Source organism: Pan paniscus, chromosome 4, assembly GCF_029289425.2.
Source record: "Pan paniscus chromosome 4, NHGRI_mPanPan1-v2.0_pri, whole genome shotgun sequence".
Classification (NCBI taxonomy): Eukaryota; Metazoa; Chordata; class Mammalia; order Primates; family Hominidae; genus Pan; species Pan paniscus.
The window spans coordinates 130,244,341-130,268,267 of record NC_073253.2 but is presented as its reverse complement, the minus strand read 5'-3'; the positions used below and the strand labels follow the sequence as shown (position 1 = coordinate 130,268,267).

The 23,927-nt window shown below is 41.6% G+C and overlaps 2 protein-coding genes across 4 annotated transcripts in view; both read right to left on the bottom strand.

Annotated features, from left to right (window-relative positions):
• Window positions 1–10,163, bottom strand: part of CATSPER3 (cation channel sperm associated 3) — a 50,689-nt gene extending 40,526 nt beyond the window's left edge. The window contains exons 1-2 of the mRNA XM_003829264.5: window positions 9,945–10,163; window positions 7,943–8,096 (exon numbers count right to left, since the gene is read on the bottom strand). Coding sequence (XP_003829312.1) covers window positions 7,943–8,096; window positions 9,945–10,042 — 252 coding nt within the window. The 5' untranslated portion in view covers window positions 10,043–10,163. The remainder of the gene's footprint in view (window positions 1–7,942; window positions 8,097–9,944) is intronic.
• Window positions 7,968–23,927, bottom strand: part of PCBD2 (pterin-4 alpha-carbinolamine dehydratase 2) — a 60,781-nt gene continuing 44,821 nt past the window's right edge. The window contains exons 3-5 of one of the 3 annotated variants that reach the window (XM_034960529.3): window positions 18,899–18,979; window positions 17,295–17,437; window positions 7,968–8,096 (exon numbers count right to left, since the gene is read on the bottom strand). In XM_034960529.3, coding sequence (XP_034816420.1) covers window positions 17,342–17,437; window positions 18,899–18,979 — 177 coding nt within the window. In that variant the 3' untranslated portion in view covers window positions 7,968–8,096; window positions 17,295–17,341. Of the gene's footprint in view, window positions 8,097–8,374; window positions 13,561–15,381; window positions 17,438–18,898; window positions 18,980–23,927 lie in introns of those variants that run through there. The other 2 variants (XM_034960530.3, XM_034960528.3) reach the window with 2 other exon arrangements.

Genomic DNA, 23,927 nt, shown 5'->3' with positions numbered 1-23,927 from the left:
GCAGATCCCTTATGAATGGTTTAGCACCATTCCATTGGTGATAAGTGAGTTCTCACTCTGAGTTTACATGAGATCTGGTTGTTTAATAGTGTGTGGCAGTTCCCCCCTCTCTCTCTTGCTCTCTCTCTCACCATGTGACATGCTGGCTCCCCTTTGCCCTCTACCATGTAAGCTTCCTGGGACCCTCACCAAAAGCAGATGCTGGCACCATACTTCTTTTATGGTCTGCAGAACCATGAGCCAAAACATAACCTCTTTTCTTTATAAATTACTCAGCCTCAGGTATTTCTTTACAGCAACACAAAAACTAATATGGGAAAATGGTACCAGAAGTGTGGTACGATATAAAGGTACCTGAAAATGTGGAAGCAGCTTTGGAACTAAGTAACAGGGAGAATGGAAGAGCTTGGAAGTCTCAGAAGTCAGGAAGACAAGGAAAAGTTTGGAACCTCTTAGAGACTGGTTAAATGGTTGTGACCAAAATGCTGATAAAGATATGGACAGTGAAGCCCAGGCTGATGAGGTCTCAGATGGAAATGTGGAGTCTATTGAGAACTACAATAAAGGTCACCCTTGTTATCCCTTAGCAAAGAACTTGGTTGCATTGTTTCCATATCCTAGGGCTTTGTGGAAAGCTGAACATAAGAGTGATGACTTAGGGAATCTAGCGGAAGAAATTTCTAAGCAGCAAAATGTTCAAGATGTGTCCTGGCTGCTTCTAACAGCCTATGATCAGATATGGGAGGAAAGGAGAGGTTAAAGTTGGAACTTATATTTAAAAGGGAAGCACAGTATAAAAGTCTGGACAATTTGCAGACTCGCCATTTGCCAGAGACAGAGAAAGCCCTATCAGGAGAGAACTTCAAGCAGGCTATGAAGCAATGACTTGCTAGAGAGATTAGCATGACTGAAAGGGAGCTAAGTGCTAATAACCAAGACAATGGGGAAAAGGCCCTGAAGGCATTTCAGAGATCAAGGCAGCCCCTCTCATAACAGGCCCAGGGGCCTAAGAGGACTGAATGATTTCTGGGGCCAGGCCCAGGGCCCTGCTGCCCTGAGCAGCCTTGGGACACTGCTCCCCACATCCTGGCTTCTCCAGCTCCAGTCTTAGCTCAAATAAGGTCTGCTCTGGAACCCATATTGCTGGGGCCATGACTTTGGAGAGCACAAGCTGCTGCAAGCCTTGGTGGCTTCCACATGGTGTTAAGTCTGTGGGTTTAGGGAATGCAAGAGTGACGGAGGTTTAGCAGCTTTCCCCTAGATTTCAGAAGATGTACAAGAAAGCCCAGGTGTCCAGGCAGAAGCCTGCTATAGGGCCAGAGTCCTCACAGAGAACCTTTACTAAAGCAGTGCAAAGAGGAAATTTGGGGCTAGAGCCCCCACACAGTCTCCACTAGGGCACTGCCTAGTGGAGCTCTGGGAAGGGACCCACTGCTCTCCAGACCCAAGAATGATAGAGCCATGAGCAGCTTACATCCTAAGCCTAGAAAAGCTGCAAGTACTCAACTCCAACCCATGAGAGCAGACACAGGGAGTGCACTGTGCAAAGCCACTGGGGTGGAGCTCCCCAAGGCCCCGGGAGCCCACCCCTTGCACCAGCTTACATTCCCAATGTGAAACCCTGCTCCTTGGTTGCAGAGGCAATAGAACAGACCTTGGGTTTTTTTGGGGGTGGGGTGGGGTGGGGTTTTGTTTTTGTTGTTTTGGTATGGGGTCTTGCTCTGTCACCCAGGCTGGAGTGCAGAGGTGTGATCACAGACCATCACTCAGGCTCAAGCAATCCTCCCAAGCATCTGGTGCCAGCATCACCAGAAGCAGATGCTGGTACTATGCTTCCTGTACAGCCTGCAGAACCATGAGCCAAAATAAAACCTCTTTTATTTATAAATTACCCAGCCTCAGGTATTTCTTTATAGCAATGCAAAAACTAACTAATATACTACCTCTATGAGTCAACTTTTTTAGATTCCACATGAGTGAGATCATGTAGTATTTGTTCTTCTGTGCTTGGCTTATTTCACTTAACATAATGTCTTCTAAGTTCATCCACATTGCTGCAAATGACAGGATTTTGTTCTTTGTTACATATGAATAGTATTCTATTGTGTATATATAGCACATTTTAAAATCCATTCATCCACTGATGAACACTTAGGTTGATTCCATATCTTGGCTATTTAGAACAGTGTTACAATAAACATGGGATTGCAGATATCTCTTCAATATACAGATTTCATTTTCTTTGGCTATATACTTAGTAGTGGGATTGTTGAATCATATGGTAGTTCTAATTTTCTGAGGAACCTCCATAATGTTGTCCGTAACAGCTGTACTAATTTACATTCCTGCCAACAATGTATGAGTTCCCCTTTCTCCACACATCCTCACCAGCATTTATTTGTTGTCTTTTTTAAGAGACAACGTCTCACTCTGTCATCCAGCTGGGAGTGCAGTGGTGCAATCATGGCTCACTACAGCCTTGACCTCCTGAGCTCAAGCAATCCTCTTACCTCAGCCTTCTGAGCAGCTGGGACTATAGACACATGGCACCATGCCTGTTTTTTTGTTTGTTTGTTTGTTTGTTTGTTTTTCCCCACAGAGACAGGGTCTCACTATGTTGCCTGGGTTTTTTGTTTGTTTGTTTGTTTGTCTTTTTTTATAAGCTTTCCTACAGCATTTCCACATGTTCAATGCTCTAGCAACTTACCACTCTGCCTCAGCCTTCATTTCCTGCTTGCACAGAGCCTCAAGGTTAGCCAGAGGTGAGAGATCAGGGCTCTCTCACATCTTTCCCGGCACCTTCAGTGGAGTTCCCAGAAGTGTTAATAATTTCTCAGTTTCACAGTTAACCAGGGGCTTTCATACATGTTATTTTCAATGGCTGTACCACCACCCTGTAAGTTGTATATTAATTATATCATTTTACAAATGTTGCAGACAAACCACAGAGAGCTTAAGTAATTTGTCCAAATTCTCAGTTAGTAATAAGGTAGGAAGCTGGGGCTTGAACCCAAATCTGTATAACTCCAAAGTCTGCCCATCACAGAACATCCCCTAGGCTTGCAAACCAGGTCCCTAAACCAGGATACATGCTTAGTGACCCTTATGGCATCAGGGAGGCAAACAGAGGGTTTAGGCTCCTCAATTTGTCTCTTTCCCTGACCCCTGCCAAGTCCTATACCTAACATGATGTTCCACAGTCCATAACCAATCTCTGGATTTATGGTGTGGAATTCACTGCCATATCAACATGTTCACAGAAGTGGTGCCAAGTGGATCTGACACATTTTAAGCATTAATTGTGGTATCCCACCACCTCGACTGTCTCTGATACCACACTATGTTTATGCTAACCTTTTCACCCCCAAGAAGGAAATGTGTTATTTATCCTAAAGATAAGAAGAGTATATTTTTAACCTTTTTATTGCAAAATAAACACACATATAGAACCACATGAACAAATATATAGCGTAATAAATTATTTCAAGGCCAATATCCCTGTAACTACCACCTAGGTCAAGAAATAGAACTCTGCCATCCCAGAAGCCCCTCACATGCCCCACATCCCAATTACAACTCCCTCCCTCCACCCAAAATTAACCACTATCCAAATTTTTATAGTAATTAATACCTTGCATTTCTTTATAGATAGAAATTCATGTATCCATCCCTAGAACTAATAAGTCGTCTTGCCATTTTATAAATTTTTAAACTTTTGGTGTATCTTTTAAGTCTCCCATTCCTTTTTCTTTCCTTACAATTTATCTGTTAAAGAACCTGGGGAGTTTGACTTGTAAAATCTCCCAGTCTGGATTTTGCTGAGTGCATGCTCATGGTACAGTTCAGCATATCCCTCTGGCCTCCCTATTTCCTGATCTCTTTGGCAAGATTAGAGGTGCTGTTCTTTTATAGACGGCACATAATTTCTGGTTGTCTCTCTTTTCATTGATGCTCAGTGCCTAGATCAATAACTTCTTTGGGCATTGAAAAACTGTGATATTCTATCATTTCTTTTTCATTTATTAAGGGGGACACATCTATAAAAAGATGTTTCCCCTCACCTACTATATGCTTACTCAGTATTGCAGTTCACATAAGGTCAGTAATGCTTGACTCTTTCCCTTAATTTACTAATTATCAAGATAAAGGATTAGCTCCTTATCATCCTCCAAAAGTGGACAGTTTGTTTTGGGGTATCATTAAAACCTCATAGATTATTTGGTGAATTTCAATACATTGCAATTATTATTCTTATTGGAGCCCAAACTGTCCCATCTTTGGCCAGTAGTAAAACCTCACAGATTATTTAATGAGTTTCAATACATGGCAATTATTCTTCTTATTGGAGCTCAAACTGTCCCATCTTTGGCCAGTAGGACTCTTCACATAGTCTCCTGAGACTTTTGACATGACCCCAGTAGTCTTTGATAGCTTCCTTGCTAATGTCTATGACAAGATAATCGTGTTTCATCTTGTGTACCTCCTGCCCTAGACCTGGAATTGGTTATTTCTCAAAGAAGTCCTGGGTTCTCTCCTCCATGAGTATCCTGGTTCTTAAGAACACAGGAGATGACAGAAATAAACTGTCCCATAATTACTCAATTGTCTTATCCTGTATTACACACATACAAGTCTCAGAATAACACTACTAATACTGTTGCCACTAAGTTGATTACTGAAAATGATTTTGAAACTTTTTATCTTGGCTTTCCCCATTGTCTCCCATTTTTTAGTCATACTCTATCTTCACTGTCAGAGGATGCATTCATTATATACTATATTCTCTCTGCTAAACCACAATTAATATTAGTTCTACAAATAACTACATATTTAATGCTCATCTTCAGTCCTAATGTTGATGCTTCTCTAATCATTTTGGTTGGCTGAAACCTATTCTTTAGTAAATTACTAAGGAAGGGCTCTTGGAAACAATATTCCCCAAGTTTTTGAATACTGATGAATTTGTCTATGTCCTTTATACTTGAAAGTCAATTTTTCTGATCTAAAATTCTTGGTTTACATTTTCTTTGCTGAAGTATCTTAAATATGTAACTCTATTTTCTTTTGGCACAACATATTACCATAGCAAAGTTTGATTATAAGTACTTATCTTCCTATAAGCCACATTGCATTGATACTTAGTTTCCTTCACCCCCTCTTTCCTTTAAAATCCAATAATTTTACTAGAATATGTTTTGGTGTTTATTGTTCAAACTCCATATTCTCAGGTATGCAATGTGTGCTCTTTCAACGTATAGTTCCAAATCTTTTGTTTCAGGTAACTTTTCTTGGATTATACACTTTAGCATTTGTTCTGTTCCTTTGCTTTGTGTCTGTTTTATTTCAAATTCAGGGGCTCCTATTGTCATTACACTGGATTTTTTTTCCCCATCTTCGATGTTCATCATTTTCTCTTGAAACCTTTTCATGTCTTCATTTCTTATTGATTTAAAAAATTTCCTACATTTAATCCTATACTTCTCTTAAGCTATTATCTGTTGCAATTAATTGCTTAGTCTATTTTAGTCTTTATTTTTGAAATTTTTATTTCTAGTTCTTTCCTGAGTTTTGTCTTTTCATTTCTGTTCTTTCCTATCTTGTATCACTTTCTTAAACATCTGGCTTGTTTTAAAGTCATATGCTACAGTCTCTCCCTGTTTTGTGGGCATGTCTTTGTGGTGGGCTTTCATTATCTACGGGTTAAGTATCTCTTATCTGAAATGCTTGGGAACAGAAGTGTTTTGGATTTCAAAGTTTTTGGATTTTGGAATATTTGCATTTTCTTTACCAGTTGAGCAACCCACATCTGAAAATCCAAAATCCAAAATGCTCCAGTAAGCATTTCCTTTGAGTGTCACGTCAGTGCTCAGAATATTTTGTATTTTGGAGCATTCCAGGTTCCAGATTTTCAAATTCGGGATGCTCAGCCTGTATAAGGGGATTATTCTCTACCTCATTCTCTTTTTTCTTACAGTAATTTTGTATGAGACTTTATCTCAACCCTTTTTTTTCTAAAAACACAACTATAGCAGCATCAATCTTTTTCTATTGTGCTGTTTTACATAAAATTTGTTTTCTTGAGCTTTTAGAAGATGGTGTGGTTCTAACCTCACTGAGCTCATTCTTCTGCTTTTGTGTTGTGTTTAAAAACGCAGTAGCTTGATTTTTGAGGTATCCTGGTTCCTCCTCCAATTTTATCTGAACCTTCTCTTCCTTCATCTCTATGTCTCTAACCTGCTCAATTTTTATTCCATTTCCAGTATTTATCCCAACTGTGGGTTCCTGTCTTTAAAAAGACCTCTAGCTGGTCAGCTTTGAAAGTTCATACCATTTGCTCCTCTAGCCCCTTCAAAAATTACCAGGAACCTCTTGATCTAGCCCAGTATTGGATTAGACAATACCGTTCCTGATATCAAATGCTGTTCTCACATCAGCCCATCACACTTTCTAATAAATAAATAATGGCTTCCCTCTGTTTCTTCCCCCACAGAGACATACTATTCAGTTCTTATGGCTTGTAGTAAGGAAACTAACCAGTTTTGTTGTAAATGCTGCCTGTGGGTTCTTGGCTTTGCTACCTAGTTGCTCTGGTTTTTTTGGCTGGTTGTTTAGGACAAGGTCTCACTCTGTTGCCCAGGCCAGAGTGCAGTGGTGCAATCACAGCTCACTGCAGCCTCGAACTCCCAGGCTCAAGCAATTCTCCCACCTAAACCTCTAGAGTAGCTGGGACTCAAGGTATGCACCACCATGCCCAACATTTTTTTTTAATAGAGATGGGAGGGGCCGGGCACAGTGGCTAACGTCTGTAATACCAGCACTCTGGGAGGCCGAGGAGGGTGGATCACGAGGTCAGGAGATTGAGACCATCCTGGCTAACACGGTGAAACCCCATCTCTACTAAACATACAAAAAATTAGCCGGGCGTTGTGGTGGGCGCCTGTAATCCCAGCTACTCGGGAGGCTGAGGCAGGAGAATGGCGTGAACCCAGGAGGTGGAGCTTGCAGTGAGCCGAGATTGCACCACTGCACTCCAGCCTGGGTGACAGAGCGAGACTTCGTCTCAAAACAAAAAAAAAGAGAGAGAGATAGGAGTCCCATTTTGTTGCCCAGGCTTGCTCGGTTTTTGAGAGGAGATTCAAGGAGACTTAAAAACCATGTCACTGGCCAGGCGCGATGGCTCATGCCCGTAATGCCAGCACTTTGGGAGCCCGACACAGGCAGATCACTTGAGGTCAGGAGTTCAAGACCATCCTGGCCAACATGGCAAGACCCTATCTCTACTAAAAACACAAAAATTACCCAAGCATGATGGTGTGTGCCTGTGATCCCAGCTACTCAGTCGGCTGAGGCAGGAGAATCACTTGTACCTGGGAGGCAGAGGTTGCAGTGAGCCAAGATAGCACCATTGCACTGCAGGTTGGGCAACAGGGCGAGACTCTGTCTCAAAAAAAAAAAAAAAAAAATCCACCATGTCACCACTGCTGCTCTTGCCACCCTCTTCCCAGATTTTAGAGTATTTTTAGAATTCTACAGAAAATTTCTTGAAGCAAAATACCTTTAAAATCTTATAATGGGCTGGGCATGGTGGCTAACGCCTGTAATCCCAGCACTTTGGGAGGCTGAGGCGGGTGGATCACGAGGTCAAGAGATCAAGACCATCCTGGCCAAGAAGGTGAAACCCCGTCTCTACTAAAAATACAAAATTAGCTGGGCGTGGTGGCGGGTGCCTATAATCCCAGCTATTCAGGAGGCTAAGGCAGAGGAATCGCTTGAACCCGGGAGGTGGAGATGGAGGTTGCAGTGAGCTGAGATCACGCCACTGCACTCCAGCCTGACAGAATGAGATTCTGTCTCGGAAAAAAAAAAAAAAAATCTTGTAATGTTTCCAGAAATAAAGCATGTTTTAAAAAAAGAAGAAAATGGACCCATTTTGTCTGCTTACCTCAAGAAGTCTGAACAAGCGGTACCTTATGTCATAACTGGTCCACAAGGCCATAAAAAACGCATTCGATGTGACAGTGCTAATCATAATTATCTTAAAGAAACGGCTCATTATGACTCTCTTCACAAATGCCCGACATTCATCATCGTTCCTCCTGTCAAAAAGTTGAATGTGAAGTATGGTTACAGCACAACAGAGCTAGATCCCCATAAAATGCATACCTTTTTGTAGGGACAAGGCTCTTCTTTCTCCCTTGTGTGAATATAAATTTACATATACTTTTAAATAGCAATGAGATGTTGAATAAATGACCACTGACATATATATGATGATCATGGATACTCTGTCCCCACTCAGTTACTTAGCTCCCTCTCCCTGGACCTCTGAAAAAGAATGGTCACCACTCCTTCTCCAGCAAAACAAAGTGTCATCTTCATTTACTCAACAAATCTTTATTGAGTGGCAACTACATATCAAGCAATCTAGTAGGCACTGGGAACACAGTGACAGCAAGACTAAATATTGCCAGTCTACTAAGCAAAACTGATAATCATCAAATAATCACCCATACACATGCTCACATCAGTAATAAAAAACTGAATACCCCAAGAGAAAATGGGCACACAATCTATTCATGAAATAAATACCAAAGACAAACAAACTTCTCCAAATATGTTCTACAGCAATACTAATCAGGGAGATGCAAAGTAAAACCATTGTTTTTGTTTATAAAATTAGCAATGACTTAAATGTGATAAGATCTAATGCTGGCAACAGTGTAGTATGATTGAGCACTCTCAAAAACTGCCAGAGGCATAAAAACTGACCAGCTCTTTTGAAAAGCCTGAGAACCATTCATTCTCTGACCCAAGATAATATAACCTGAAATGAAATAACTTCAACTAAACATGTCTATCTCAGTATTTTTTCCAGCACTGAGAAGCTTGAAAACAATTTAAACATCTAACAAAAAGGACTGTGTAAGTAAATTATGGTATGTCCATCTTGTGAAATACAGGCACTAAAATATGTCTATGCATTTTTTAGGATTTAGAAAAATGTTTATGATCCATTTTTATATCTTTTGTTTTTGTGTGCAGCAAAACACAAAAACCAAAGATACAAAATTCTGTTCAAAATTATCTCACCTGTGCAAAAATCAGCAGTAGAAAAAATCAGCAGGAAACATGCCAAAATTTTAACAGTGTCTGTCTATGGATGGTGAGGTTATAGGTGATTCTTTTTCCTGTTTATTTCCATTTATCTGTGCTTTGCAATTTTTCTCAAAGAGTACGTATTACTGTTTCCCATTATATGTTACAAATGAAATGAACACATTCTCATAAGTTAAAAAAAATAGAATGTATATTTTTCTTTTTCCTTTTCTTTTTTTTTTTTTCTGAGACAGAGTCTCATTCTGTCACCCAGGTTGGAGTGCAGTGGTGCAATCTTGGCTCACTGCAACCTCCGCCCCCCAGGTTAAAGGGATTCTCCTGCCTCAGCATCCCGAGTAGCTGGGACAACAGGTGCACACCATCACTCCGGGCTAATCTGTGTATTTTTAGTAGAGATGGGGTTTCGCCACGTTGGCCAGGCTGGTCTCAAACTCCTGACCTCAAGTGATCCGCCCCAGCCTCCCAAAGTGCAGGGATTACAGGTGTGAGCCACCGCGCCCAGCCAGAATGTATATACTTTTCTAATATATCAAGATATGTAATTTTCATTATCTGATTTGAGATGGGGTCTATTATTAAAAAAGAGAAAAGCCTTCAGATTATCTAACAGTCAAACTGGTCAAACTGGTCATTCAAGTCTACAGGGCACATAAAGGTAATAGCATGCCAGCCTCACCAATCATAGAAACCAGATTGTCAAGGACATGCAACTTATTTTGGTAAGCAGACGAGTATCTGAGGGAAGAGGCTGAGAGAACACTGACACCCTGTCCTCACACTTCTACTAGCACATTTCTTAACAGGCAATGGAAATAGATAATATTTACTTAAATTTCTTGAATGTTGGGCAAAATCCCACCGATGTAGTATCAACTGGTGAACTAGAAATGACTCTCGAGTGGCGCTGGTGACGGTGTTGAGACATTTTCCAAATTTTCAACTTTTATTCCTTGCTTTTAGCATCCAACAGAAAATCTCTGCTTAGGGATTTTCCTTAGCATCTGGATTCTGAGAGGCAGCAGAGAAGGGGCCACAAAGGGAATCCTTGCTTTATGAGGTCACTCTTGGGCATTCTGTTGCATTACCAGTGTGTAGGCCCCTGAAGTGGGGAGCTCCCAAGTGGGTCTATCATGGATTCTCTCTTCCCAAGGAGACTGAGTGCCTCCATTCAGCAAAAAGGCTATGGGCACCCAGCAATCATGAGGCTCTGGGTTAAAGCTGGAAGTCACCAGAAACAGACCACACAAAGGCCCTCCCTTCAAGAAGTGCCCCCAGCTGATAGACACAGGCCCTTAATAATGTGTTAGAAAAAGTTAAGGGTCATATATAAGGGGGAAAAGCAAGTTCTCTGGGCTCTAAGAGAAAGAGAGCACATCCAGGGCACAGCACTGGAAAACACCTGGAAGGACAAGAAAAGATTGTGATGGGTTTGACTTAGAACAAAAGAAAACAAGAGAAGCAAAGAAGGTAATAGTGAGGTAGGGATAGTGGCTCACACTTATAATTCCAGCAACTTGGGAGGCTAAGGTGGGAGGATCACTTGAGGCCAGGAGTTTGAGATCAGCCTGAGCAACATAGTGAGACCCCCATCTCTAAAAAAAAATAAGAAATAAAAATCAGCGACGAGGCATAGCGGCTCATGCCTGTAATCCCAGCACTTTGGGAGGCCAAGGCAGGCAGGTCGCTTGAGGTCAGGAGTTTAAGACTAGTCTGGCCAACATGGTGAAACCCCATCTCTTACTAAAAAAAAATACAAAAATTAGCCACGCATGGTGGCAGTTGCCTGTAATCTCAGCTATTCAGGAGGCTGAGGATGGAGAATCACTTGAACCCAGGAGGTAGAGACTGCAGTGAGCCGAGATCGTGCCATTGCACTCCAGCCTGGGCGACAAGAGCGAAACTCCATCTCCAAAAAAAAAAAAAGGAAATAAAAATTACCCATGGGAGGCTGAGGCAGCAAGATAACTTGAGCCCAGGAGTTCAAGACTAGCCTGAGCAAGATAGTGAGACTGTCTCTACAAAAAATAAAAATAAAAAAAATTAGGTGGGTGTGGTGGCATGCACCTGTAGTCCCAGCTACCAGAGAGGCCAAGGTAGGAGGATCACTTGAGTCCAGGAGTTGGAGGTTACAATGAGCTGTGATCACACCACTGCACTCCAGTCTGCATGATAGAATGAGATCCCATCTCTTAAAAAAAAAAGAAAAAGAAAAAAAGAAAGGAGGCAATATAAACCCTGCGTTGGCTAACTGCAGGCATAGGATGGGATGTGCACATATAAACCACCTAAACAGAATATAAAGAGTGAGCACATGTGGCAGAGATGTTTTAAGTACAAAAGTAATAGGGATTTTTGCTCTGTTCAACTCTCAGGATTAATATATTCTCTCCACTCACCTTCTCCTAACTCCTTTGGCTTTCAGGGCAAATCAGGACAGTGGGATCTGGGTAGCCCTGTGTTGTATTAAATGCTCAGTGGCTAAATTGGTCAATTTCCTGGACACCAAAGTTCTTGGGCTGTAAGAAAAGGAAGTAACCACCCCACCATCTCTGCTGTCCCTGGTATTCTACAACAAGTATATATGACCATTCATGGTAGGAAAATACTTTGTGGGCAACCAATATACTGAACTGGGAAATAACATCTTACGTACTCATTTTCTCCATTGAAAATCATCAACAGCAAAGTTTTAAGAATCACTGTGATTAATGTCCCCACAATTCAAACTTTAGCCCCATCTTCTCCCTCTTCATTGTTTCCCTCAGGGATCAGCTCCTCCTATAACTCCTGCTATGTCCTTTAGTTATATGCCCCTAACGTCTCAGGGCTCCTGCCCAACATCCATCCACAGGGACCTCCTGGGGCAGCTGCTCTAAGAGAGCCCGCATCAGCTCTCCATCTGTTTCTACCTGCCCTGATATGTCACTGTGCTCAATCCCCTAGGGCACACAGAAGGCCCTCAGTAAGTGTGTGCCGTATGAATATACAAAATAATGGCATCAGGGATCCCTGTGCTCATTCATGTAGCTAGGGACAACAGGATTTCATCTCCAGGAAACTCAGTAGTATACTTTTGTGACTTCTCTCTTTAAGCACCAAAGCATACTTTCAGGGAAAAACAAAAAAGAGATTAAAAATGTAAAGAATTCTTTCATGCTGCTTGGAGAGGTGAGGGAAGGTAGCCCACTGAAAGTGACAGAGAAGAGCCCAGTTGTTCTTGGTGTACTACATCAGCACAGCCACAGATGAATGCTGTTTCTGAAGCCAATGATGAAGACTTTAGTCTGGAAATGAAACTCCAGCTGAGTGAGTGGAAAGCAAACAGGAAACCAGAGGTGACAAGCTGATTCAGGGCCTACTGAAATCATACATATCTTCTCATGGATTGGTGGGCAGGGCAGGCATCCTGGGATGAGAAGCCCAAGGGCCATCTCCTGTGCCCTTTCAGCAGCAGCTCATGCTCTGCATGACCTAAGCAGCACCATCTCAGCCACAGATAGCCAGGGAGAGTCAGCCAATGGCAGGTGCAGCAGCTTGGTGACCCTGAAGTCCTCTGGACAGTCATTAATTTACTAATCCTGAGTAACTGGCATTGAAACACAAAGCTCACATATGATGGCCAAACCCTCCCGATGTTTTTCTGATAATTTTACAAAACTGAAAGCTACAGAGTCCACCTAGAATGTTTCTGAATGCTGAATCAGAAAGTGTACAGACCGCTCCCTACTAATCCTAGTGGTCCAATAGTTCAATATATTAACGGAAGCAGGCTGGTGTCCAAATACAATGTACATGCTGTTGCTTTTTGTCTATAGCAAAAACATAAACAGCCATGCTTAAGCTATTTATCCAGAGGTTTCCTAAATCCTATCAATGTCAGAAAGTAATCATTATTTTCAGAACTTTCATTAACTTCATTGTAGAAAAGGACATCGTCAACCATATGTCGGCCCGGTTTGCTATCTGTGGAGGTCATGCAAGAGGTCAAAGGTCATGTCTGTTTAACTCCTCTCTACTCCAGTGATCTTTTAGAAAGAAAATAGAAGAAAGCCAAAGCTTACCACATCAGAGAAACCACTGTCATCATGCAAAGATTTGGAACAGACAGGAATCTGGGGGCCTCCAATTTTGACAATATCTCTTTCAAGTTGAAACGTGAGTTACTTGAAGCAAGTTTGGTGTTTCATTCTGTTGGAATTTACCACCATGAGCATTTCCATAGACTTCGGATACGGGATCTTTGATTCTCTATAGTAAAGTCTGTGAGTTCCAGCAGATGCAGCGACCCATAACATAGACCTATGTCAAACCCTAATGTAGGTGATAACTAGCAACTTCATTCGCAGGTCTTCACCACTGTCATTATGAGCCATATCCTGCTTTCTCCACTGTGCTACACGTGACATATGTTAACACAGCCATCCAGTTTAGCCTCTCAGACTTCTGCTCAAAACAGAGGAAAAGGGTTCTGTTTAGGGTATAGTAAAACAAGTTAAATGACACCACAGGAAGAAACAAACAAATCCAGAAAGCAGAATCTTCTACAGCACAACTGACCCAGTTTTTACAATAAATAAATAACATGGGGAAATGAGGAAGAGAGGGGAGCTTGCTCCAGACTGACAGACTAAAGAGACACAACAACCAGATGCGATTGGTGGGCTTCATATAGATCCTCGATTAGAACCAGATTACTGTCCAAGGACATTCATGACCTTCAGGACAATTTGATTTTGCCTAGGTATTAAGTGCACCAAGGAATCACTTTGTTAGGTATAAAAATGGTACTGTGGGCCAGGCGCTGTGGCTTATGCCTATAATCCCAGCACTTTGGGAGGCCTAAGCGGGCGATCACGAGGTCAGGAGCTCGAGACCATCCTGGCCAACATGGTGAAACCCCATCTCTACTGAAGATACAAAAAAAAATTAGCTGGGCATGGTGGCACACACCTGTAATCCCAGCTACCCGGGGGGCTGAGGCAGGAGAATCGCCTGAACCTGGGAGGCAGAGGTTGCAGTGAGCCAAGATCACGCCATTGCACTCCAGCCTGGGCGACAGTGTGAGACTCTATCTCAAAAAAAAAAACAGAGGTACTGTGGTTTATACAAGAAAATGGCCATATTTTCCATAGAAACTTACTGAAGGATATAGGGGTGAAATGATAAGCTATCTGGGATTTGCTTTTAAATACTTTAGCAAAGAAGGAAACAGGGAAAATGAAGCAACTGGGACAAAATCTTCGTAATTTTTATATCTGGGTGATCTGTATATAAGGCTTCAATGTAATATTCATGTACTTTTGAATATGTTTAAATTTTTTCATGCTTAAAAAATTCATGTAAATCCAGGTGATGATTCTCAAAAGAAAATTTTAAAGAATTAATGTTGAAAATTGAAGCACTTAACTAAAAATATTTGGTAATAAAATGTATAAAAGTCCCAAATCTACACTATAGGAAACAGCTTATAAAAACACAGTTTTGTCTTTTCCTTAGGAAGAATTCTAAGAAACAGAAGTTCTAGTGCTAAGAGTCTGGATCCCCTGGCAGCCAGAGAGCCTGAGTGGCTCTTTTCCTTCTTCTCTCCCTGCACACCACATGTCCACAGGGCAACTGACCACGCCTGCCTCTCCCTGGCCAGCAAAACCAGCCAGGAACTGGCTTCAGAGAGCTCAGCCTCTGTGCCATGTTCCCATATGTTTCTCAGGTTTGGGGCAAGGGTGACATGGAGAGGGAAAGGTTTGCTTGTTGTAACAAACAGTGATTTCTCTGGCCCCTAAAGAGAGGTGGGTTTACAAAGATGATCCATGTTAAATTCCACTACCATGATGCTTCAAGGGACTAACAAATGCTTCATGGATGGATATATCTGCATCATAATCTCGTTAGTAGTATATTCCTGAATTCCTTCAAAAAACACTCATTACAATTTTTAAATAATAGATTACTTGATATTCCTTTTTACATCTGTCAGTGACACATGGAGTAAGTAGAGCTCACTACTGAGTAACACCCTTCTAGCTTCTAGCTTCAGTGGCCGTAGACCCTCAGTTCAGGAGTCAAAACATGCAAATGATGGGGGGAAAATGACCCTTAGTTCCTCCTTAACTCAGTAAGTCAAATAATGACTTGGTGAGTTGGCTGCTGTAACAGTAAATCTTGTATTGCCACACATTCCTGGAAGCCACAGACAAGACACTTGTCCTCTCCTTCAACTCTCTGTTGAAAGAGAAAAGTAAAGAAAACACACCAAGATAGCTCATCCAATTTTTGTGACTTGTTTAATCTAATTAATTATTTAAGTAGTAACGGCAGCTAAAATCCAAATCAACTTTAGCTTCATAAGAATTGTTATAGGCCAGGCGCAGTGGCTCACGCCTGTAATCCCAGCACTTTGGGGGGTCAAGGCAGGAAGATCATTTGAGCCCAGGCATTCAAGACCAGCCTGGGCAACATAGTGAGACTCCATCTTGTATAATTATTAAAAATAAATAAATAAAAATTTTAAAATAATTGTTATGACACAGTGGCTCACACCTGTAATCCCAACATTTTGGGAGGCCAAGGCAGGAGGATCACTCGAGCCCAGAAGTTCTAGACCAGCCATGGCAACATAGTAAGACCCTGTCTCCACAAAAAAGTTTTAAAAATAAGCCAGGTGTGGTGATGCATGCCTGTAACCGCAGCTACTCAGGAGGCTGAGGTGAGAGGATCACTTGAGCCTGAGAAGTCAAGACTACAGTGAGCCATGGTCGCACCACTACACTCCTGCCTGGGCAACAGAATGAGACCCCGTGTCAAAAACACACACACACACACACACACACACACACAAACTGTTATACTGGCCGGGGGCAATGGCTCACACCTGTAATCCTTGGACTTTGGGAGGCAGAGGTGGGAGGCTTGCTTGAGCCCAAGAGTTCAAGGCCAGCCTGGGCAAGATGGGAGACCCCATCTCTACAAAAAATTTAAAAATTAGTCAGGCGTGGTGGCACTTGCCTATAGTCCCAGCTACTCTGGAGGCTGAGGAGGGAGAACTGCTTGAGCCCAGGAGGTTAAGGCTGCAATGAACCGTGATCCTGCCACTGCACTCCAGCCTGGGCAGCAGAGCGAGACCCCGTCTCAAACAAAACAAAACAAAAGAAGAATTGTTATTTAAAGTTAAAACTCACTATCTGTCGAGTTCCTAATTCTTTTTCCACCTTACAACTATTCTCCAACACAATGCATTTGTAGTCACCAAAATTGCTTGAATTTCTGGGTTATAAAATGTGTGAATACTCCCCATCCCAATTTCTTGAATTTAAGAATGCCACTTCTGGCCAAGCGCAGTGGCTCATGGCTGTGATCCCAACACTTTCAGAGGTGGAGGCAGGTGGATCACGAGGTCAGTAGATCGAGACCATCCTGGCTAACATAATGAAACCCCATCTCTACTAAAAATACAAAAATTAGCTAGGCGCGGTGGCACGTGCCTATAGTCCCAGCTACTCGGGAGGCTGTGGCAGGAGAATCGTTTGAACCTGGGAGGCAGAGGTTGCAGTGAGCCGAGATCCCACCACTGCACTCCAGCCTGGTGACAGAGCAAGACTCCGTCTCAAAAAAAAAAAAAAGCCACTTCTCTTTCTGAATATTATTAATATAAGTAACTGGGTTGGTTTATCTTAGGTATATGATTAGATAGCATGAAAAATACCTCAGGTTCCAGTTTAAATCATTGCGTATTTAAGCACTGATTTTACCAAATGTAATATATAAAGGCAAACAATTTACACAACTTAAATTGTTATTTTTCTTTTTTCTTTGCTTCTAGATATGATGCCTTAAGAACAATTCAACAGCCAGGCACGGTGGCTCATGCCTGTAATCCCAGCACTTTGGGAGGCTGAGGCGGGCGGATCACGAGGTCAGGAGTTCGAGACCAGCCTGACCAACGTGGTAAAACCCTGTCTATACTAAAAATACAAAAATTAGCCAGGCGTGGTGACACATGCTTGTAATCCCAGCTACTCAGGAGGCTGAGGCAGGAGAATCGCCTGAACCTGGGAGGCGGAGGTTACAGTGAGCCGAGATCATGCCACTGCACTCTGGCCTGGGCGACACAGCAACACTCTGTCTTAAAAAAAAAAAAAAAGAACAACTCTATTTGTTCACATAAATTTCCTTCAACATACATTGCAGCTAAGATGTGTACAAGATTTTACATGTATTTTGGAAGAAATCACACAGAAGCAGCTGCTTTTTCAATAAACTTGGCCAGCTTCACATCTTTTTTGGTCAGTTCACCACAGTCATGTGAGGTGAGAGTTATCTGGACCTAAGAAAAAGAAAAGCAGTTTTTAAAACTCTGAGCAGCAAATCATGGTTATTTTCCTTTGGCAGTTCAGAAATCAGTCTATTATTCAATATTCATATTTGAGAATTAGGGGGATTAAATGATTTACAAAATACTACATTATGAATAAGCAAAACATTTCCAAAACCCAGCGAACTCCAGGGGCATAGTCTACATTAGGCCTGGCTCAACAGCCACCTTGAAATAAAAAGTTCTCTTCCATGAAGAGGCAATGCAGCTGCCAGAATCTCAAATCTTGTTTCTTTAAATAAAAAGAGAGACTGAGGTTCCAATTGAACTCTCATTACTTTAATTACATCAACTATTTTCAGGCCACTGAGAAAAACCAAGCTATCAAATGTAATATCTTAGCAGCAACGTTTAAAAAGCACATTTTGGCTGGGCATGGTGGCTCACACCTGTAATCTCAGCACTTTGGGAGGCCGGATCACCTGAGTTCAGGAGTTTGAGACCACCCTGGCCAACATGGTGAAACCCCGTATCTACTAAAAATATAAAAGTTACCCTGCACGCCTGTGATCCCAGCTACTCGGGAGGCTGAGGCAGCAGAATCGCTTGAACTCGGGAGGTGGAGGCTGCAGTGAGCTGAGATCGCAGCACTGCACTCCAGCCTGGGCAACAGAGCCAGACTCCAACTCAAAAAAAAAAAAAAAAAGCACATTTCTAAATTAGGGAAATGGGAGTAAAGGATGGATGGAATGCTGTTTCTTGATGAATTGATTATAAAGTAAAAGCAAAATTACGAGCAAAGAGAAGCAAATAGCAAAGAAAAGTTTAGCCTGGTACCAAGGTGCTCTGAGTTATTCTATTAAGTCACGTGAGTATTGTGAAATTCTCTTTTTTCAAAGATTTTCACAGAGAAGACTTCATAGAAATCTAGATGATAAGACATTTCAAATGGCATGACCATAAAGGCAAGGACACTTTGGGAGGAACAAGGTTCTTCTCACTGTGTTCCCTCAAAACTTTTTAGTCTGTCCTTTGTCTTAAATAAGGTCAGTTCCTACGCAGGATACAAAATTTAATAGTTTTCAAAGCACAGTTCTTGAGTAAAAATATTTCAACGAGATAAATGAGGCCATATCTATCTGATTTGCTACCATTTCTTTCAATAATTTACCTTAAGTTTTGAAACATATCTGCATGGCTGATACTCCGGTTTAATTCAGGAGCCTCATTTGGCCCAACTTTCTCATATTAGCTTCAGTAGAAAGACAAGCATGAAAATAAAGAGCTTATTCACTGTTCTTAGGAGCAGACCTGAAAATGTGTTACTAATTTGCAATAATACACAGGGATTCTGAGAGAAAGGATAAGACTTTCTTAAGTACAATGACATTTAGCTGCACAAGATGACAAGGAAGAAAGAAGTTTCTTAAACTCCATAATTAAGGTGATTCCCAAATAAGGCAGTTTAGTTACCTTGTTGTATACATTGAACCATTCTGGGTGATGATTCATCTTCTCTGCTTGTAGGGCAACTCGGGACATAAAGCCAAATGCCTGCATAAGATGAAGTCAAGAGTAATTACTGACATTGTCCTCTACCCTAAGCCTGAGAGACACAACAGAGCAATCCAACCACATAAAGACAGGCAAGGATCCTTAGGGAAGCCTGTGGAAATCAACTATGAAAGGACTGCTCTCTGCAGGCCTCTGGGGTCACAGTGCAGCAGGACTGTGACCTACTGCTGGATGGTGAAAAACTATCAGGCTCGAGTAAACAAACCAGGAAATTGGTCTCACCTAGTGACCCGTCTGGACTATTTAATCGTCCTCAGGACAAGACTCTACAAAATAGCACGGGAATAATTTCCCTTCAACCCAGTGCTCTGGGTCTCACTACCTGGCTCCAAATATTAGGAGCCACTTTTCTTGCAGCTCTGTTCCTTTTGTTTTTAGTGATTGGGTTGCTAACTAAGGCAACCCACAAGACTATGGAAAAAGGTCTCCTGAGGGTGTCTTAAGCAAAAGCACCAGCAGAAATGAACAACTTCTTCATCTCACCTCCCAGGCAGGACAGGAACAAATCAAAGACTATTGGCACCTAGAGTGAAACAGAAGCCCAGCTTGCCTGCTTGGGTTCTTCCTGCTACTGCCCTGCACTGCCATTTCAAGGTGACAGTGCACCCACCTCAGGGCAGAAGGCAAGCCAGGAAATGAGCAGAGGGCTGCAAACCAGTCACACGACTAAGTGTGGACTGACGGGGCTCTGTCTTTATACCACACGGGGAGTGGAAACAATTTCATTAAGCAGAAGGCAAACTTGTCTTAAGAAGAAGGAAAAAACTCATTTTTTTGTTTGTTTTCAATTTTTTATGAAGGTAACTGCAAACAATAGGAGAGTCTGTCTCTATTGTTCCAGAATGCACAAATACTTGGTAAGACTCTTAGGGTAATGGCACATGAATTACAAAGTTAGAGTGGCATTCACAGGGCAATACCCATTACACACACGTAAACAAATATTTAACTTCATTACCCCTATCCAGAAAAACCAATATGATGTTAGTCAAGCTATGTTTTTGGGATCACCAAATGACCTAAGTGTGTATTTCCTAGTTAACAGTGAGAAATACAGAAGATGCCATTTTAAACAATTCTATATCATTCACTATGGTACCTCTCTCGGAGCCAATTTTATTTGGGATAAAGATTTCCATGTTGACATTTGAGGCCTGAAGGTTTTCCCTATAGGAAAAGGGAGAAAGTTCAAGCAAAATCCATTTGACCACGTATGGAATTATCTGTGGAAAAACAATATTCACTTTCCCAGCCCTTCTCATCTCATAATCTGATTGTCTAGATTATGTGAAGGGAAGGGACAAAAGCCTGTTTTTTATTTTTATAGAGACAGGGTCTCACTATGTTGCCCAGGCTGGTGGAATGCAGGGGCTGTTCACAGGCACAATCATAGATCACTGTAGCCTCAACCTCCTGAGCTCAAGGGATCACTCAAGGGATCCTCCTGCCTCAGCCTCCCAAGTAGCTGGGACTACAGGCGCATGCCACCATGCCCAGCCATGAAAGTCTGTTCTAATTATTCAAACATAGAGTTAACCCACATTAAACTATGTATAAGGAGAAATTCTACTCTGCCTATAATGCCTTATTCTTGTTTAGCATTAGAAGATGTACAATGCTAATCAACATCACTGATAGACAGCAATGCAATTGTTAAGGGCATGGCCTTTTGAGCCAGGGAGTCCTGGATTCAAATCCTGATTCTACCACTTAATTATCATGCAATTTAACTATCAGTCTCAGTTTTCTTTTTTCTTTCTGAGACAGAGTCTCACTCTGCTGCCCAGGCTGGAGTGCAGTGGGATGATCTCGGCTCACGGCAGCCTTTGCATCCCGGATTGAAGCGATTCTCCTCAGCATCCTGAGCAGCTGGGATTACAGGCATCTGCCACCACGCCTGGCTAATTTTTGTAGTTTTAGCAGAGACAGGGTTTCACTATCTTGGCCAGGCTGGTCTTGAACTCCTGACCTCATGATCCACCTGCCTCAGCCTCCCAAAGTGCTGGGAATATAGGCGTGAGCCACCATGCCTGGCCCTCTCAGTTTTCTTATCAGTAAAATGGAGATAATAATTTTAAAAGTCATGTGATTACATTCTAATAAACAATGAGATAAGGTATACAAAGGTACTTAGCACAGCACTTGGTACAGAATAAGAGATCGGTAATGGCACATACTGCTGTCACTACTGCTTCTGACCAAACTACACAAGGTAAACCTTACAAAACACAATGAGTGGTGAAAAGCTCTCCATGGGCTTGAGAATCTAAGATTCTAGTTGCTGTCTTCCAGAAGAATGGCTCTTTCCTTTTTCCAGTTGTCATGAATAGAGACTCGCACATGTAGAGCAAACGAACAGATAATACATTGTGGGGTAACATCCTGATGCACACTGACTGGGGAAAGCAGCTTAATGGCAAGAAATTATGAGTGCACAGTCACTGCCCAAGTTCTTACACCCTGTGGCCACAATTTCTTTGAACCATGTCATTCTAAAATGTCTAAAGTGATGCCTACAATTCCTTGCCATTTCCCATTAGCCAAGTGGATCAAGTGGATGATCGGAACACAGAAGTGGTCCTCAAATCTTTGACCACTGGCATGCCATCAGTATAGTAGCAAAATCTATTCCATCACAGATATAAGGCTTGAAAGGAAACACAGCCACAGCCTAAGAGGCATACTGATCAAAGAAAAAACATCTACCATATCTACATACAATTAAAAAACTTTTATGACACATCAAAACACCCTCAAATTTGTATTTTTCTCAGCTTTGCATATTTCCCTTCAACTGTCACATAATATTTGCATTTAATAAAATACTACAAAGCCTGATAAACCATTTACACAGGATTTATTCTTAATTCTTCCCTGGGGAAAATAATAATCTGCTCTGGAAGCAAAAAGACAGTTCCATAATCCTTCTTCCATATAACAGAACCAACCAATCCCCAAAATATGTATTTTAAATCCACAAATTAAAAACTTCTTTCAAAATATACACTCAAAGAACTACTCCAAGGAATTTAGATGACTGAATAAGAGAGAAAAAAGGCAAAACTCAAACGAAAGTTTGATTATCTGGAATACAATGAAGAAGATACAATGCCAAACAGCTGACTTAGCAGATGGTGAAAAGCATCTGCTCCTTCTTTCAAAGATTTCTTTTTACAGTCTTAGCTACTTGCTTACGGGATTCCAGCTCAAAGGCTTTGAGCTAACTAAAAGACAGGAAAGCTAGAAACAGCCAGAAGCAGAATAGACACCACTAACAACCCAGTAAGAGACCCAAGAGGACAGGATCCAGAAAATGGGCAAAATGAAATAGAAATCAACAAGAGTTTAGAAGAACTAGAAAAGAATAAATGTAAGGACAAACAAAGGAGATCTAACATAAAGATCATTGTTGGCCGGGCGTGGTGGCTCATGCCTGTTATCCCAGCACTTTTGGAGGCAGAGGCAGGCAGATCACCTGAGGTCAAGAGATCGAGACCATCCTGGCCAACATGGTGAAACCCCATTTCTACTAAAAATACAAAAATTGGCTGGGCATGGTGGCGTGTGCCTGTAGTCCCAGCTACTCAGGAGGTTGAGGCAGGAGAATCACTTGAACCCAGGAGGCAGAGGTTGCAGTGAGCCAAGATTGCACCACTGCACTCCAGCCTGACGACAGAGCAAGACTCCGTCTCAAAAAAAAAAAAGACAAAAAAACCATTGTTGCTACTTAACTGAACAAAAATACGAAACCCCCAAAATTAGAGTGTAATTTAAGAAAACTTTCTATGACTCAGAATACTTGGGGATAAAAATTAAAAAAAAAAAATAAGTTTTCCAAAAATAAAGGGTTTAAATCTATAAATTGTAAGAATTCAATCATATATATATATATGTACTGTAGCAAAGTTAAACTCGGAAGATTAAAAAATCCTTTTGGCATCTAATCAAAAAGATCAATTCATCAATAAGGATGAAAACAATCTGGCCAGACGCAGTGGCTCACACCTGTAATCCCAGCACTTTGGGAAGCCGAGGCAGGCGCATCACTTGAGGTCAGGAGTTAGAGACCAGCCTGGCCAACATGGAGAAACCCCATCTCTACTAAAAATACAAAAATTAGCTGGATGTGGCAGTGCGCACCTGTACTCCCAGCTACTCAGGAGGCTGAGGCAGGAGAATCACTGGAACCCAGGAGGCAGAGGTTGCAGTGAGCCAAGATCGCACCACTGCACTCCAGCCTGGGTGACAGAGCAAAACCCTGTCTCAAAAAAAAAAAAAGATTCTGCTGACTTCAAACATTCACATACCAACATTCAACATTAGAAGTCAGAGGGGCAATACCTACAAAAACTTTAAGAAATGGAAGTTGAAAACCAGGAATTTTATACCCAGCTAAGCTACTTTTCAAAAATAAATGCAAAAGACAGACATTTTAGAAATACAATAAGTCAGGGAATAATTATCACTCATCCTTCTTGAGGAAACTATTAAAGGATGAACTATAAGTAACTAAGAGATGAATGGAGAAACTATACCAAAGGTATTAGCAGTAAGCAATATATTCATTCAGTTCTAGGAATACATTTAAAACAACTGTGGGAATTACAGTTACAGAATGGAATGCAAATGTTATAAACTATTAAAGGAGTTCAAAAGAGAAAGGACAAGATGAAGAAGGTATATAAAAGTAAACAAAATCTTTGAAAGATGAAAGATCAAGTTAGAGACATAAGTATACTTAAATGTGTAAAACTTAAGTACTAAGGCTGGGCACAATGGTTCATGCCTGTAATCCCAGCGCTTTGGGAATCCAAAGTCGAAGAATTGCTTGAGGCTAGAAGCTCAAGACCAGCTTGGGAAACATAGTGAGACCCTATCTCTACAAAAAAAATTTTAAAAATTAGCTGGGCATGGTGGCATGCACCTG